General features: G+C 43.9%; 1 protein-coding gene across 1 annotated transcript in view; it reads left to right on the forward strand.

Moving 5' to 3' along the window:
* Nucleotides 1-17,172, forward strand: part of LOC121384660 (putative cuticle collagen 145) — a 50,698-nt gene extending 33,526 nt beyond the window's left edge. Inside the window, exons 4-6 of the mRNA XM_041515145.1 lie at nt 5,677-5,877; nt 9,141-9,165; nt 16,350-17,172. Coding sequence (XP_041371079.1) covers nt 5,677-5,877; nt 9,141-9,165; nt 16,350-16,470 — 347 coding nt within the window. The 3' untranslated portion in view covers nt 16,471-17,172. The remainder of the gene's footprint in view (nt 1-5,676; nt 5,878-9,140; nt 9,166-16,349) is intronic.
* The last annotated feature ends 348 nt before the right edge of the window (nt 17,173-17,520 follow it).

The following is a 17,520-nucleotide window of genomic DNA, read 5'->3' on the forward strand; positions in this document are numbered from 1 at the left end:
GGTGGTATTGTCATGCTTGACATGGCAATTTGCTGCAAAATACCAGCACTTTGTTTAAGGAGTTAATTTTCATCACTTTCCTGTTTTTGTTTCTTGTGCGTCTGGTACTAGTTGGGCATTTGGTTGATTTTGGAGTAAGACCTGCTTCCTCATCATGGAACTGCATTAACGTCATCAACATTCAAAACCCGAACCAAAAAGAAAGAAGAAAAACAAAACCATTAAACACCCAACTGTGATATGAAAAATATTTAAATATGCAATATTACTCGTGTGCAACCAGTGTATCTATATTAAACACACACACACACACATACACACACACACACACACACACACACACACACACACACACACACACACACACATTATGTTAATTGATTGACGGCAAGATGGTAGTTTTAAATGAGATACATCGTTATTATGATGACAGTAATGGAATAATTGCAAAAGACAGATACAGTAAATTCATATTTATTGTATGTATATTTTTAGGTACCACAAAGTGAAAATGAAGTGGAACAGGCTTTTGCAGATAGGTGGAACTTTCCTAACTGCCTGGGTGCTATGGATGGCAAGCATGTTCTTATTAGGCTACCCCATGACAGCGGATCGTACTATTTCAACTATAAACATAGTTTTAGTGTGGTCTTTGTCGCAAAAACAATCGAAATAAATGCTTTAAAAGTCGAAGCCAAAGCATTAACAGATGGATCAACCCCAGTTCCTCGTGTATTTGTGGCAGACGATGCCTTTCCACCTCAAGAAAATATTCTGAAGCCATACAGTTTACGTGGGTTGACTCGTGAACAAAGAGGTTTCGAACTATAGACTCAGCAGAGCTCGTCATATTGTTGAAAATGCGTTTGGTATACTATTCAACAGATTTCGTGTGTCCATATCCTATATCACATTTGAGCCTCACATTGTTGAAAATAGCGTAATGCATGTATGCTCCTTGGCATAATTTTATGCGACAAAGAAGTGGTGTGTGCGGAAGATACACACCAGCTGGCATGATGAATACTGAGGATCATGTCACCCACGAGGTTGTACCAGGGAAGTGGAGGCAGAGAAGCAACAATTGGAATGATTGCAGTTAAATAAGCAGGGTGGAAACCAAGTCCAAGCAGTACGCGATGTGTTTTGTGATTATTTCAATTCCGCGTAACGCACACAGTTTCCAGGTGTAAAATGTTTTGATGGCAAATTAATATTCACCTGCAAGTTTGATATTGCTGTTTTAGCCGATACGAACTCGTCGAGAAAAGTAAACAGGCGCAGGTCTTGCCACATGGAGACTGGAATGTCCTCGGCACCACTGCCACTCTTTAAAGCCCTTGCCTCTCTGTATACTGTTGGTTATAATACTTTTAGACTTTAAATAACTGCACATTTTAAGTATTTGGACACTAAGCAACAAAAGTACCAGGCAATGTCTGGGGTGGATCTGGGGGGGGGGGGGGGGGTCGGGGGTCCAAGGTGCCCATAAATTTGAGAAGTGCCCCTTTTATTTAGGATTTTTAGGTTTTTTACAAATTTATTTATTCTGTCAATGTATAGAACACTGTAGAATACGTCTCCCAGCGTCCCTGTTGTAGCACTATTATATTATGGTCCATGTGAACTGTGTGTAATTTTTCAATAGTGCCTTTTCATAATGTTATGGTGCCCTTTTTGTCTTGGACTCCCCCCCCCCCCCCCCCAATCAGAAAAGCTGAATCCGCCCCAGAATGTTAATGGATATATTACACACGAACTATGTGTAGGCTAACAAACATTACCTACTGCAATTTAGTTGAAGGAGTAAAATATTGCAACCTCCGTTATGTAATTGTTGAATAGCCCCTAAATCAATCCCGCTAAAAGCACATACTAAACGAACCCTCCTTGGTTTTTAATTGATGTTGTTTTTTGTTTTGTTTGTTTGTTTGTTTGTTTTGTGGGGTTTTTGTTGTCTGTTTGTTGTTGTTGTTGTTGTTTTGTTTCGGTTTATTGGGTTTTTGGGGGTTTTTTTTAGGGGGTAGTGTTGTTGTTTTTTGTGTGTGTCAATATTGTTTTCAAATTATGTTAAAATTTGAAATGAGAAATGTTTCTTTAACAATGGAAGGGTTAACACCCTGTCAGTTATAGTTCTAGTGTCTTAAAGTTTCTTCTAATGTTGCATTATAAATTAATTGCTAGATATTCATCCCTGCCCGCCCTGAGATTTAAAAATCCGCCCCCTCTTTTTTTTTTTTCTTTTTTTTTTTTTGGGGGGGGGGGGGGGGGGGGCACTATAGGCTATAATTTTATATTTGCACAAAAATAATAAAAAGTAGAATTTCACCCACCCCAATTAAAACAAAACATGTATTGTATTCTGTGATTGTAGCAACAAAATTGTATATGTGTACATTCTCAGAACAACCTCGCCTCTCATGGGGAGACAAAATAAAATAAAGAAGGACCCCTTACCCAATAACCTCTGGATCCGCTTTGCACTGCTTTACGTCATTCGAGGGAGATTCGGGTTTTACAAAGTGCAGCACTTTGGTCTTTATTTTTATTATTATTTACTATTATCCTCTTCAATTATTTAGACCCAAAGTTTTTTGCAAATGTTACGTTTATTTCCTATTCGATATTTGTTTTCTTTGCATTTACATGAAAACAAACCCAAACCCCGACAGGTTTTATATACAAATCATCATATAAAATGCACGAAGTTGACTTAATTCCACTTTTTAAAAATCTCTGTGTCTTTTGAATGCACGTTATTTCTCCTATAAATAACTAAGGTCATTTGCATATCAAAACATTGGGATCTGAGGCTACGTGAAGGCCATTATAGCTTGTTTCACTAAATCAAGGTTATTATTGTTTTGCAGTGTGTAACAGCATTGTCTAATCTTTCCGTTAAACATAGATGTAAACAAACAGAACATGTAACCCTTTCTTTTAGGTGCATTATATTTAATAAATTTAGCTAATGTATTATGTATTTTTATTTTATTATATCAATTATATATTAGCATACCATACCTAACCTAACACAACTGAGGTGTAGCACAGTAATAAACACAAATCACCTCACACACCGCAGGAATGTGCTTTCCAAATTTATAAATAAATTTAATGCAGGGCCGGACCCAGAAGACCGGGGGGGGGGGGGGGGATAAAATGTCAAAAGCCACCAACATCAAATAATAATAAAAATGTTATTTAATTTGCCTCTAAATTGGGAACTCATACGTATATATATATATATATATATATATATATATATATATATATATATATATATATATATATATATATATATATATATATATATATATAGTATTTAGGGTGGTGCTAGGGGCTGGGGTTTGGGGGTTGGGTGTTATTGTTCGGACTCGTATGGGTTCAACCACTTTTTCATCCCGCAGACACAGCCCTGAATGTTCAAAATACGATAGCATTGCTTGGTCAATAACATCATTATTTCGATCTATGACTGCACGTGCTATTGTAGCAATGTGTAAACCACGTACAATACAAGCTAGGTAGGGTATATAAATTCATTGAAAATGTATTAGTCGACATTCTTGTTATTGTTATTTGAGGAAAAATATGGGTAAATCGAAAAACACTTCAGTTGATGTAAAATCGTGTATTAAGAACGTTTTCGATTATTTTGAAGATGAATATCAGCGCGGTAGACCTAGGTATGCTTCTTATCGAATTGTCGATCGAGTTGCCGCTGCACTTAAAGTTTCGGTTTCAACAGTACAAAGAACTGTACAAAATCTAAGCTCTACGAATCCAAGCACAGAAATCACTGTTAAAAAACGCGACCGAAAACTCATCGATTTATTTGATAAAGATGTTATTAGACGACGAGTATACAGAGTTTATAGAGAAGGCGAATTACCTACATTACATAAGATTAACGTGGCTTTAAGGGAGGAATGTGGAATCAACATATCCATATCAACTTTACAAAGAACACTCCATGACCTCGATTTTAAATACCAACATATGTCTACAACCGGAAAAGTGATTTTTGAGGACGCCAATATATCAGACAGGAGACTGTCCCATCTCCATGAAATATCCAGTTTACGATAACAGGGGTATTTAATAGTGTATCAAGATGAGACCTGGGTGAATGTCAACCACACAACATCCCACCACTGGACAGATATCCACCCGGGCACAAGTACCGCCAATCACCTGCCGAAATCAGACGCTGCTGATCGAGTTCCTAAACTCTGTTCGGTGACTGGGAAGGGAAAAAGACTTATTATTTGTCATGCTTGCTGTGATTAATATGGATTGATAGATGGCTGTGAATTGATCTTTGAGGCTAAAAAAAACAGACGGAGACTATCATGGTGAGATGAATCATGAAAATTTCATCAAATGGTTTGAAGAACAACTTATGCCTTCTCTACCAGAACCTTCTGTTATTGTCATGGATAACGCAAGCTACCACAACAAATTAACTGAGATTACACGATGTCCTGCACTAAACGCTAAAAAGGAAGAAATTCAGTCGTGGCTACGAAACAAAAATATACCTTTTGAGAGTAACATGACAAAGCCAGTTCTTTATGAACTTGTGAAAAGTAACAAATGTGCAAAGCAATTTGTTACTGATGATATTGCTGAACGCCATGGACACTTGTGTCTAAGACTGCCGCCAAGACATTCTGAACTCAATCCGATAGAACTGATCTGGAGTCAAGTCAAAGGGCACATAGCTCGTCATAATGATGGTAAAATTACCACGGTGCGGAGAGAACTTGCACATGCATTGAACTCTGTCACACCTACACACTTCTCTGACGCAGTTAAACATGTAATAAAGATCGAAGAAGATTTTAGAAAACAAAATAGTTTTATAAGAAATAAAATACCCCCTGTGATAGTAACTCTTAACGAAGATAGTGATGAAGAAATGAGTTCGTCGACTGATTAAGTTATTTCTCCATACCCATCAGGAGTATTACTTTAATGTATGCATGAACTCTTTAACACCAAAAACAATTTATTTCCATATCATTCACTATCAAACAACCTAACAACCTATAAACTAATCGACTAGAAATGCATATAGACTACACATACATACGAGAGAAATGTTTATTTAACGACACACTCAACGCATTTGATATACGTTTATGTGGCGTCAGACAAAACGGTTAAGGAGCATTATGACAGTGAGAAAGAAACTCGCTACCGCCACTGTTTCCGATAAGCAATTTTGATAAGCAATAAGGGACGTTTTATATGCACCATCCCATAGACAGGATAGCACATACCACGGCCTTTATACATCAGTTGTGGTGCACAGGCTGGAACTAGACACAACCCAATGGGTCCACCATGTGGGATCGATCAGTCGACCTACCATGAGCGAACGCTTTACCTCTGAGCTACGTCCCGCTCCATATACAAAAGAAGCCTTAAGTGGGGTTGGGGTTGTGCAGAGGGTCACACCTCCACCAATCGCATGCATACCATATTCTTCTCTCTCTCTCCCTATAACCATATAACCATAGATTAAAATATGTGGAGTGCGTCGTTACATAAATGACGTCTCTCTCTCTCTCTCTCTCTCTCTCTCTCTCTCTCTCTCTCTCTCTCTCTCTCTCTCTCTCTCTCTCTCTCTCTCTCTCTCTCTCTTACGAATATGTTTCATTATTTGAGGAGGAACACCACCAGCGGGAGCGGATATCCCGGTAAACATGGCTGCCCGTAGCCTGCAGACGCCAACTCGCCAGATGCAGACGGGAGACCGCCAGCGAGGCGCGTTCATGACTGGACAGTTCGCACGCCAACAAGGCATGCGCAGTGGCGGACCACTGGAGAGATTTCTCATGATGAGAAAACCCAAACAGCAACCAAAACGTAAGCTACGTCTATTTCTAAACTCCCATTGTACTGTATGTGTCAATTTAGCCCGAGTACTCTGACGGTAAACGAGCTAGACGGACATCTGGACAGTTATCACACTCCCAGGTTGGAGAGCGTGATAACTGTCCAAATATCCGTCTGGCACTCTTACCGTCAAAATACTCGACTAGTGTCATTGAAATGAGGCATCAATGTGTGGTCAATGAAATACATAGATGATAATAAACGAGATACCAGCAATATCAAAGTTATGTCCCGAATGAAATAATGTTCACTTCTCACGACATTTAACGAGTGACAAATGAAAACGATTTCACGAGGGAACTGGGAACTGGGAACTGTATTAACGTGCCCCTATCCAAAAAGGTTCAGGCACGCCCACTACGGATTTAGCCTCTGACTTCGCCAGTGACTAACTCCGGAGCAGGGGGGGGGGGGGGGGGGAGGTAAGTTTGAGGTGGGCAGAATTTGGAAGAAAGCCATTTAGTAAGGTCAAGGCGAGCGCGGACCGACTAGCAGACACTTCGCAAACTTGAAGTAACACCGAGTGGGAGCCGTGCTCTGATTGGCTGAATTTCGATTCCTCGGTGAAGCCTGTAATTTACCTAAGTCTACAAAGAGTAATTGCATCCAAAAACATGTCCGGACTCTAAATTTAAACCCAAAAAGTTTATGACTGCTCGGCCGAAAGGGTTTTAAGGTGATTTTGAGCAATTGAACGGGCGCCAAAATAAAATGCGTTAGACTATTTACAAAAAAATAAACATATGAATTTAGAACTCGATCGAAAACTCTTAAAGTCTAACTAGCCCAAAAAAATAGTACTCACGGAGGTGAAGGAGGTTGGCAAAGGGGAGCACGTCATGGTGTTCCGATGAAGTTGACAGCGTCGAAATGCGGGATGACCGACCAGTATGGGGATGCTGCTAACGCCTTGGCTGTTGAGCGATAATCTTCCCCGGCTGTGATCTTAATCATTCGGTGTATGGTCGGGTTATCCATTTCTGGGAGTAGCAGTCCTTGGTTATAAATTCCTTTTCGGCGTACTGTAAAACAGATACCTCGGCCATCCCGCATTGTGACGTGGTGAAAACAATAGTCTCCCTCTGTCGGCCTCGTTGGTAATGGTTGGAAGGCCTCATGCTTAGGTTGCGTGAAGAGGAAGTTGACGTCCTCGATGTTAGTCTTGGAGAGCTGAGCGTGGCGTGCTGTCAGTTTGCCGGCCTTCAGTGACCAAGGCTCATCCCCGTCCATGTCCGGCTTCGGTGGTTGACTCGGAGGGCCTGGCTTGTCTGGTTGGCCACTCGGGGGAGTGGTTGCCTTCCGCTTCACCATGGCAATCTTTCGGGCCTGCGCCTCAACGGGTGCTGCCTGTATAGTCGGCGGCACAACCGGAGGCGCTGAAGTCCTGGCCTGTGGAGTGGGTCTAGTCAGACCTTTGGTCGAAGTCGGGACGTCCGGGGCTGGTGCCTCTTCCGATCCTGTCTTCTTTCGGGGAACGGCGGTGGGCGGCGCAACAGAAGGAGTCGCTGCCGGCGGTTTAGCCGCTGGTTTTGGCTCCCCCTGTGCCTTTCCTGTCGCACGTCTCCTCCTCCTCCATCTTCCAGTCTTCAGTGGTGCCGGGTCCCCGTACACCAAGGTCACGGAAGCCCGTGACCCGGTATACGTGACCCGGTATTCCAACAGCGCTCCGTAGGTGTGTGTGTGGGGGGGTGGGGGTGGTAACGCGAGAGTACATTGACATACGTCCATCCTCATCGTGGTCAATTTCGGAATGTTCACGAGGGGCATACATTTGATAATATCTGGAACTGTGTTTAACGACATCACTAGAATACATTGATTTATTAATCATTGGCTATTGGATGTCAACATTTTGTATTGGACATATAGTCTTAGAGAGGAAAACCGCTACATTTTTCCATTAGCAGCAAGGGACCTGTTATGAACTTTTCCACAGACAGGACAATACATACGACGATTTTTGATATACCAGTCGTGGGGTACTGACAAAAAATAGTCAGAGAATGGGTCCACTGAGAGGGTTCGATCCTACGAAAGCACCTCAGGTGAGCGCTACATCGACTGAGCTAGATCCCGCGTCCCCAATAGTACAATAAAGTAAAGTAAAGTTTGTTTTATTTAACGACGCCACTAGAGCACATTGATTTTTTATCTTATCATCGGCTATTGGACGTCAAACATATGGTCATTCTGACACTGTTTTTTTAGAGGAAACCCGCTGTCGCCACATAGGATAGTCTTTTACGACAGGCAGCGAGGGATCTTATGGCTTGGCCTAGATAAAACAGATAGCACCTTTAAATATCAAGCCAAGCGAATGCAGGAATACCTTCCTAAGTGAGGACACTACGTTAACTGAAAGAAAGAAAGAAGTGTTTTATTTAACGACGCACCCAACACATTTTATTTACGGTTATATGGCGTCAGACATATGGTTAAGGACCACACAGATTTTGAGAGGAAACCCGCTCTCGCCACTACATGGGCTACTCTTCCGATTGGCAGCAAGGGATCTTTTATTTGCGCTTCCCACAGGCAGGATAGCACAAACCATGGCCTTTGTTGAACCAGTTATGGATCACTGGTCGGTGCAAGTGGTTTACACCTACCCATTGAGCCTTGCGGAGCACTCACTCAGGGTTTGGAGTCGATATCTGGATTAAAAATCCCATGCCTCGACTGGGATCCGAACCCAGTACCTACCAGCCTGTAGACCGATGGCCTGCCACGACGCCACCGAGGCCGGTCTCTGCGTTAACTGAAACCAACTACTAAACTTCGCTTTGTTCAACCTGAGTGACCAGACTTTGCAGCGTTATTGTCTGTCTGCTGTGAGACTGGTGTCGCCTTGTAAATGCCAAATGAATTTCATAAAGTATTTAGCCAAACATATGTTAGCGGCATTAAACGTTTAGATGGAAGCAGACCTGTAAGTCCAGGACCCCGTTTTATGAAGCGATCTTGGCTCTAAAATCGCCTTAAATATTTAATGTAGTTTCCGTAACAGGGGGGCGTTAAGTGACTACGTGCTTACTGGTGGGCGGATTTAATCATATGAAACAAAGGTATTGCATCCCCATATAGTTTTACTGTTTTACTAAATTAATATACCAATACACCTGTCTGCATGAAACATTAAATTATATAATTTAATATGCATAGTAGTCCAAACGCGTCGACATGAGTATTTCTTTCAAATGCATCAATTGGTATCCGTATATTTCTCATTTCAGGTAACAACTTTGTGCCACTCCTGTTGTAAGTATATATAAATGCTCTGTCGACTAACATAGTAGCCGTTTACACGTTCAAACTATTGCACCACAACAGGATGAAAGGGGTATGTAGGGAGGCTGATCAAATAAGACAAAGGGAAGGTGAAGTGGTAGTGTGAAGTTCGAGGGTGAAGAGAAGTGTAAAAATAGGGAGAATATCGAGGGTGAAGAGGAGTGTAGAAGTAGGTTGAAGATTGAGAATGAATGGGAGTGTAGATATTGAAGATCGACAGTGAAGGGGAGGGTAGATGTAGAGTGAATATCGATGGTGAAGGGGACTGTAGAAGTAGGGTGAAGGGAGTGTACAATGGGAGTGTAGAGGTAGGGTGAAAGGACGTTTGGGGGTAGGGTACAGATTGAGGGGAGCGTAGAGGCAGGGTTAAGATATACTATCTAGGGGAGTGTATAGGTAGGGTTAGGATCGAGTATGAAGGGGAGTGTACAGGTAGGGTGAAGATCGAGGGTCAAGGGGAGAATACAGGTTGGGTGAAGGGAAGGTGAAAAGGAGGTAGGGTGAAGATCGATGGTAAAGGGGAGTGTACAGGTAGAATAAAAAAAACAAGGGTGAAAGGAAGGGTGGAAGCAGTTTGGAGATCGAGGCTGAAGGGGATTGTAAAGGTAGGGAGGAGATCGAGAGTAACGGTATGGTGAACATTGAAGGTGAAGGGGGTGTTTAGGAAGGGTGGAGATCCACAGTGAAGTAGAGTGTATAGCTAGTGTGGATGTTGAGGGTCAAAGGGAGTGTGCTTGTAGGTTGGAGACCGACGGTGAAGTGCACTGTAGGGTGAAGATCGAGGGTGAAGGGAAATGTGGACGTAGTGTGAAGATCGAGAGTGAAGTTGAGTGCAGAGATAGGGTGAAGATCGAGAGTGAAGTGGAGTGTGGAGGTAGGCTGAAGGTCGAGGGTGATGGGACGTGTGGAGGTAGGGTGAAGATCGATGATGAAGGGGAGAGCAGAGGTAGGGTGAAGGTGAGTGTAGATATAGGGTTGAGATCGACGTTGAAGTGGAGTGTATACGTAGGTTAAAGGTCGAGGGGGAAAAGGAGTGTAGAGTTAGTGTGGATATCAAGGGTGAAGGGGAGTGTTGAGTTCAAGGGTGAATCGAAGGTGAATAATTAGGGTGAAGGTGAGTGTACAGGTAGGACTGAGTTCGAGGGTGAAGATGAGTGTAGAGGTAGGGTGAAGATCGAGGGTGAAGGTGAGTGTAGAGGTAGAGTTAAGTTCAAGGGTGAAGGTGAGTGTAGAGGTAGGGTGAAGATCGAGGGTGAAGAAATGCGTGGAGGTATGGTTAATATCGAGAGTGAAGGGAAGTGTAGAGATAGAGTGAAGATGGAGGGTGAAGGAGAGTGTACAAGTAGGCTGAAGATCGAGGGTGAAGGCATGTGTGGAGGTAGAGTGAAGATCGAGAGTAAAGAGGAGTGTAGAGGTAGGATGAAGATCAAGGGTGAAGGGTAGTGTAGAGATAGGTTGAAGATTGAGAATGAATGGGAGTGTAGATGTTGAAGACCGATGGTGAGGGAGACTGTAGAGGTAGGGTGAAGTGAGTGTCAAGGTTGGGAGTGTAGAGGTTGTGTGTAGATGAAGGAGAGCATAGAGATAGGGTTATGATCAACGATGAAGGGGAGTGTAGAGGTAGGGTTAGGAATGAGGATGAAGGGGAGTGTAAAGGTAGGGTTAGGATCGAGTGTGGAGGTGAATGTAGAAGTAGGGTGAAGATCGAGGGTCAAGAGGAGAGTAGAGGTTGGGTGAAGAGAAGGTGAAAAGGTAGGGTGAAGATCGAGGGTCAAGCGAAGTGTATAGGTAGGGTGAAAATCGAGGGTGAAAGGAAGTGTGGAAGCAGTTTTGGAGATCGAGGCTGAAGGGGATTGTAGAGGTAGGGAGGAGATCAAGAGTAAACGAGTGAGTAGGTATGGTGAAGATTGAAGCTGAAGAGGCGTGTTTAGGTAGGGTGGAGATCCACGGTGAAGTGGAGTGTATAGCTAGGGTAAAGGTCGAGGGTGAAGAGGAGTGTAGAGCTAGTGTGGATGTTGAGGGTTAAAGGGAGTGTGCCCGTATATTGGAGGCCGATGGTGAAGTGCACTGTAGAAGATCGAGGGTGAAGGGAAATGTGGAGGTAGGGTGATGATTGAGAGTGAAGTTGAGTGTAGAGGTAGGGTGAAGATCGAAGTCTAAGGGTAGTGTAGAGTTAGGGTGGAGATCGACGGTGAAGTGGAGCATAAAAGTAGCGTTAAGATCGAGTGCGAAGGTGAATGTAGAGATACAGATGAGATCAACGTTGAACTGTAGTGTATAGGTAGGGTAAAGATCAAGGGTGAAGAGGAGTGTATAGGTAGGGTGGATATCGAGGGTGAAGTGGGGTGTAGAGGTCAGGTTGAGATCAAGGGTGGATAGATGGTGAAGAAAGAAAGAAAGAAAGAAAGAAATGTTTTATTTAACGACGCACTCAGCACATTTTATTTACGGTTATATGGCGTCAGACATATGGTTAAGGACCACACAGATATTGAGAGAGGAAATCTGCTGTCGCCACTTCATGGACTACTCTTTTCGATTAGCAGCAAGGGCTCTTTTATATGCACCATCCCACAGACAGGGTAGTACGTACAACGGCCTTTGATATACCAGTCGTGGTGCACTGACTGGAACGAGAAATAGCCCAATGGGCCCACCGACGGAGATCGATCCCAGACCGACCGCGCATCAAGCGAGCACTTTACCACTGGGCTACGTACCGCCCAGATGGTGAAGAAGTAAGGTGCAGATCGAGGGTGAAAGGGAATATAGATGTAGGGTGAAGATTGAGGATGAATTGGAGTGTAGAGGTTCAAGATCGATGGTGAGGGTGAGTGTAGAGGTAGGGTGAAGATCAAGGGTAGGGTAAAGGTGGAGGGTGAAGAGGAGTGTAGAGGTAGGGCGGATATCGAGCAAGAAGGTGAGTGTAGACATAAGGTGAACGTCCATGGCGAAGGGTAGGGTAGAGGTAGGGTGGAGATCAGCAGTGAAGTGGAGTGTAGAGGTATGTTTAAGATCGAGTGTGAAAGGAAGTGAGGAGGTAGGATGAAGATCGATAGTGAAGGGCAATGTAGAGGTAGGGTGAAGATCGTGGATGAATGGGAGTGTAGCGGTAGAGTGACAATCGAGGGTGAACGTGGTGAAGAGGTAGAGTGAAGATCGAGAGTTATAGGGAGTGTAGAGGTAGGGTGAAGATCGAGTGTGAAGGGAAGTGTGTAGGTAAGGTGAACATCGATAGTGAAAGATATTGTAAAGGTAGGGTAAGGGTCGAGGGTGAAGTGGAGTGTATAGTTAGGGTGAATATCGAGCGTGAAGGGAGTGCAGAGGTATGTTTGAGATCAAGGGTGAATGGAAGGTTAAGAAGTAGGGTGGAGATCGAGGTTGAAAGGGAGTGCAGATGTAGGATGGATATTAAGGATGAATTGGAGTGTAGAGGTTGAATATTGAGAGTGAGGGTGAGTCTAGAGGTATGGTGAAGATCGAGGATGAAGGGGATTGCAGAGGTAGGGTAACGATCGAATGCGAAGTTGAGTGTAGATGTAGGGTTAAGATCAAGTGTGAAGGGACGTGTGGAGGTAGGGTGAAGATCGAGAGTGAGGGGGAGTGTAGAGGTAGGGTGGAGACCAAGGCTGAATGTAAGGTGAAGAAGTAGGGTGGAGATTGAGGTTGAAAGGGAGTGTAGAGGTAGGGTGCAGATCGAGGGTGAAAGGGAAGTAGGGTGAAGATCGAGGGTGGATGTGAGTGTAGAGTGTAGGGTGAAGATCAAGGATAAAGGGGAGTAGATGTAGGGTGAAGACAAATGGTTAAAGAGGTAGAGTGAAGTTCGAAGGAGAAGGGTATTAATATTGTAGGGTTAGGATGAAGATCGATGGTGAAGGGACGTATGGAGGTAGGGTGAAGATCTAGAGTGAGGGGGAGTGTAGAGGTAGGGTGGAGACCAAGGGCGAATGGAAGGTGAAAAAGTAGATTGGAGATCAAATGTCAAAGGAAGTGTAGAGGTAGGGTGAAGATCAAGGGTGAAGTGGTAAAGATCGAAGGCGAAGCCGAATGCAGAGGTAGTTTGAAGATCTAGGGTGAAGGGGTGAAGAGGTTGAGTGAAGATCGAGAGTGAAGGAAACTGTAGCGGTAGGATAAAGATTGAACATGAAGGGTAGTGTAGACGTAGGGTGGAGATCGATGGTGAAGTGGAATGCAGAGGTAGGGTTAAGATCGAGTCCAAAGGGAAGTGTGGATGTAGGGTGAATATCTAGAGTGAAGGGCAATGTAAAGGTAGGGTGAAGATCGAGGGTAATGGGGGCTGCAGAGGTAGGGTGGAGCTCGATGGTGGAGGTCAAAAAAGTGTAGAGGTAGGGAAAAGATCAATGGTGGAGTTGAGTTTAGCTGTAGGGTTAAGATCGAGGGTGAAGAGGTGAAGATCAAGGGTGAAGGTGTGAAGATCGAGGGCGAAGCCGAGTGTAGAGGTAGGCTGAAGATCGAGGGTGAAGGGTGTGAAGAGGTTGAATGAAGAATGAGAGTGAAGTGTAGACGTAGGGTGGAGATCGACAGTGAAGTGGAGTGTAGAGGTAGGGTTAAGATCGAGTCCAAAGGGAAGTGTGGATGTAGGGTGAAGATCTAGAGTGAAGGGCAATGTAGAGAAAGTGTGAAGATCGAGGATAAGGGGGGGGGGGGGGGCTGCTGAGATAGGGTGGAGCTTGACGGCAAAGTAGTGTGTATATGTAAGGCAAAGTTCGAATGTAGAGATAGGGTTGAGATAGAGGGCAAAGCGGAGTGTAGAGGTAGGATAAAGAGATGAAGAGGTAGAGTGAAGATCAAGAGTGAAGGATAGTGTAGAGATAGGGTTAAGATCGAGGGTGAAGGAGGTGAAAAGGTAGAGTGAAAATCGAGTGTGAAGGGGAATGTAGAGGTAGTGTGAAGATCGAGGGTGAAGTGCAGTGTATATGTAGGGTAAAGGTGGATGGTGAAGAGGAATTTGGAGGTAAGGTGAAGATGAGAAGTGTGAATTAAAGGTGGAAGGGAGTGAAGAGGTAGGGTGAAGATCCAGGGTGAATGTGAGTAGAGGAAGGGTGAATATCAAGGGCGAAGGTAGGTGTACAGGCAGGGTTAAGATCGAGGGTGAAGGGGAGAAGATCGAGAGTGAAGGGGTGATGAGGTTGAGTGAAGATCGAGAATGAACTGGACTGTAGAGGTAGCGTGAAGACCAAGAATAAGGGGATGTGTAGAGGTAGTGTGAAGATCGAAGGCGAAGGGTTGTGTAGAGATGGACGATCAAGGGAATTCTGGAGGTAGGGTGAAGATTAAGAGTGAGGGGGAGTGTAGAGGTAGGTTGGAGACCAAGGGTAAATGGAAGGTAGGGTGGAGATCGAGGGTGAAATTCAGTGTAGAGGTAGGGTGAACATCGAGGGTGAAGGTCAGTGTAGAAGTAGGGTAAATATCGAGGGTGAAGGTGAATGTAGAGGTAGGGTGGATGTCCACGGTGAAGGTGATTATAGGGGTAGGGTGAATATCGAGGGTGAAGGTGAATGTAGTGTTAGGTTAAGTTCGAGGGTGAGTGTAGATATTCGGTGTGAAGTGCCAGGGGAGTGTATATGTAGGGTGAAGGTGATGGTGAGTTAGAGTGAATATCGAGAGTGAAGGGGAGTGTGAGGTAGGGTGACGATCGAGGGTGAAGGAGGTGAGGAGGTAGAGTGAAAATCCGGAGTGAAGATCGATAGTGTCGGGGTGTGTAGAGGTATTATGAAGATCGAGTGTGAGAATAATTGCAGAGGTATGAGGTAGGGTGAGGTAGGGTGAGGATCGAGGGTGAAGGGGGCTGTAGAGGTAGAGTGTAGATCAAGAGTGTATTAAAAGTGAAGACGTATGGTGGAGATCGAAGGTGAAAGGGAGTGTAGAGGTAGGGTGAAGGTGAGTGTATAGGTAGGGTGAATATCGAGGGTGAAGGTGAGTGTAGAGGTAGGGTTAAATTCGAGGGTGAAGGTGAGTGTAGACATAGAGTGAAGATCGATGGTGAAGGGAGTGTATATGTAGGGTAAAGATGGATGGTGAATTAAATGTAGATCGAGGGTTGAAGAGGTGTGTAGAGGTAGGGTGTAGATCAATGGTGAAATAAAGGTGAAGACGTGTGGTGGAGATTAAGGTTGAAAGGGAGTGTATAGGTGGGGTGAAGGTGAGTGTAGAGGTAGGGTGAATATCGAGGGTGAAGGTGGGTGTAGAGGTAGGGTTAAATTCGAGGGTGAAGGTGAGTGTAGACATATATCGAGGGTGAATGGGTGAAGTTCGAGGGTGAAGGGAAGTGTGGAAGTAGGGTGAATATCGAGAGTGAAAGGGAGTGTAGCGGTATGGTGAAGATCGAAGGTGAAGGGTAGTGTGGAGGTAGTATTAATTTCGAGGTTGATTATGAGTGTAGGCGTAGGGTGATGATGGAGAGCGAATCAGAGTGTAGAGGTAGAGTGAAGATCGAGAGTGAATGGGACTGTAGAGGTAGGGTGGAGATCAAGAGGGAATGGAATGTGAAGAAGTAAGTTGAAGACTGACGGTGAAGGGGAGTGTAGAGGTAGGGTGATGACCGAGGGTAAATGGGAGTGTAGATTTAGGGTGAAGGGGGTGAAGAGGTAGAGTGAAGATCGAGAGCGAAGGGGAGTGTAGTGGCAGGGTGAAGCTCAAAGGCGAAGAGTAGTGTAGAGTTAGGGTGGCGATCGAGGGGAAAGGGAGTTTAGAGGTAGGGCGAAGATCGAGGGTGAAGGGAAGTGTGGAGGTAGGGTGAAGATCGACAGTGAAGGCGAGTGTAGAGGTAGGATGAAAATATAGGGTGAAGATAGAGGGTGAAGTCAAGGGGAGTGTAGAGATACGAGTTCGAGGGTGAAGATGAGTGTAGACGTAGGGTGTATATCGAGGACGAAGAGGAGTGTAGATGTAGGATGAAGATCGCTGGTGAAGGAAACGTGAAGAGGTAGGGTGAAGGGGAGTGTAAAAGTGGGGAGTGTAGAGGTAGGGTGAAGATTGAGGGTTAAGAGGAGTGTAGAGGTAGGGTGCAAATCAAAAATTAAGGTGTGTTACGAGGTTGAGTTCATAATGCAGATCTCAGTATCTATATAAAGACTTTTTTGAGTGGTTTTGAGTATGTAAAATGATACACCGGTAAACTGTTTGTTTTACAGCATGATGATGAATGGAGGAGGAGGAGAAGGAATACTTCCTGTCTTACTAATGATGATGATTGGAGGCGGGAATAACATGAATCCCATGATGCTGCCCCTATTGATGCAAATGATGCAATAACGATACATCAGCTTCTTGCTGGCTGTGATTATGATGTTTTGCCTCCACATCCGGGCTCAACCGAACTCTAAAAGACGGTGGCATTTTATGTGACGCCTCTTTTGTATAAAGCTGCATAATATGTTAACCTTTGCATAAAAACAAGTGGCATGTGTATGGTCAGTGGTCTGTATAAATAGGTTTTGTTTGTTGTGCTCATAGATTAAAACGCTCCAGGATTCCCCCCCCCCCCCCAATAAAAACCCAAACGAAAATAACACTCACACCCCAACACACACACACCCCCCCCCCCCCCCCCCACTCCAAAAACAAAACCCCCACCAAAAACAACAATAATAATATCGAATGATCACAATCAGCTTTATTGCTTTGTAGAATCTAGGGTGGGATATTAAGATAGGAAAGGGGAATTTGTTCAACGACATTGTAAACGACGTCTATTTGGTGTTAACATATGGTTATTTCGACATTGTAAACGACGTCTATTTGGTGTTAACATATGGTTATTTCGACATTGTAAACGACGTCTATTTGGTGTTAACATATGGTTATTTCGACATTGTAAACGACGTCTATTTGCTGTTAACATATGGCTATTTCGACAATGTAAACTTTATCTATTTGGTGTTGAACATATGGTTATTTCGACATTGTAAACTTTGTCTATTTGGTGTTAACATATGGTTATTTCGACATTGTAAACTACGTGTATTTTGTGTTTAACATATGGCTATTTCGACATTTGTTCGACAGAGAAACCCGCTTTCATCACATACTCTTTTTCTGTAAAACACCAAAGGATCTCTCTCAAAGACATGCCAGGACATACCACGACCCTTGATGTGCCAGCTATGGGGCACTGGTAGGAAGCTAACCCCCACCCTTCTATGGGCGATCTATCCTGCAATCCATCGCATGTTAGACGGGTGCTCTACGACTGAGATATATTTCGCCATTTCGTTATTATAGACCATAGACTATTATTGTTCTTCCAATTATCCTCTGAGGTTTTGGGGGTGTTTTTTTTAAAATGTTTTCTGAACCCTCTTC

This window comes from Gigantopelta aegis, chromosome 10, assembly GCF_016097555.1.
Source record: "Gigantopelta aegis isolate Gae_Host chromosome 10, Gae_host_genome, whole genome shotgun sequence".
NCBI classification, from domain to species: domain Eukaryota; kingdom Metazoa; phylum Mollusca; class Gastropoda; order Neomphalida; family Peltospiridae; genus Gigantopelta; species Gigantopelta aegis.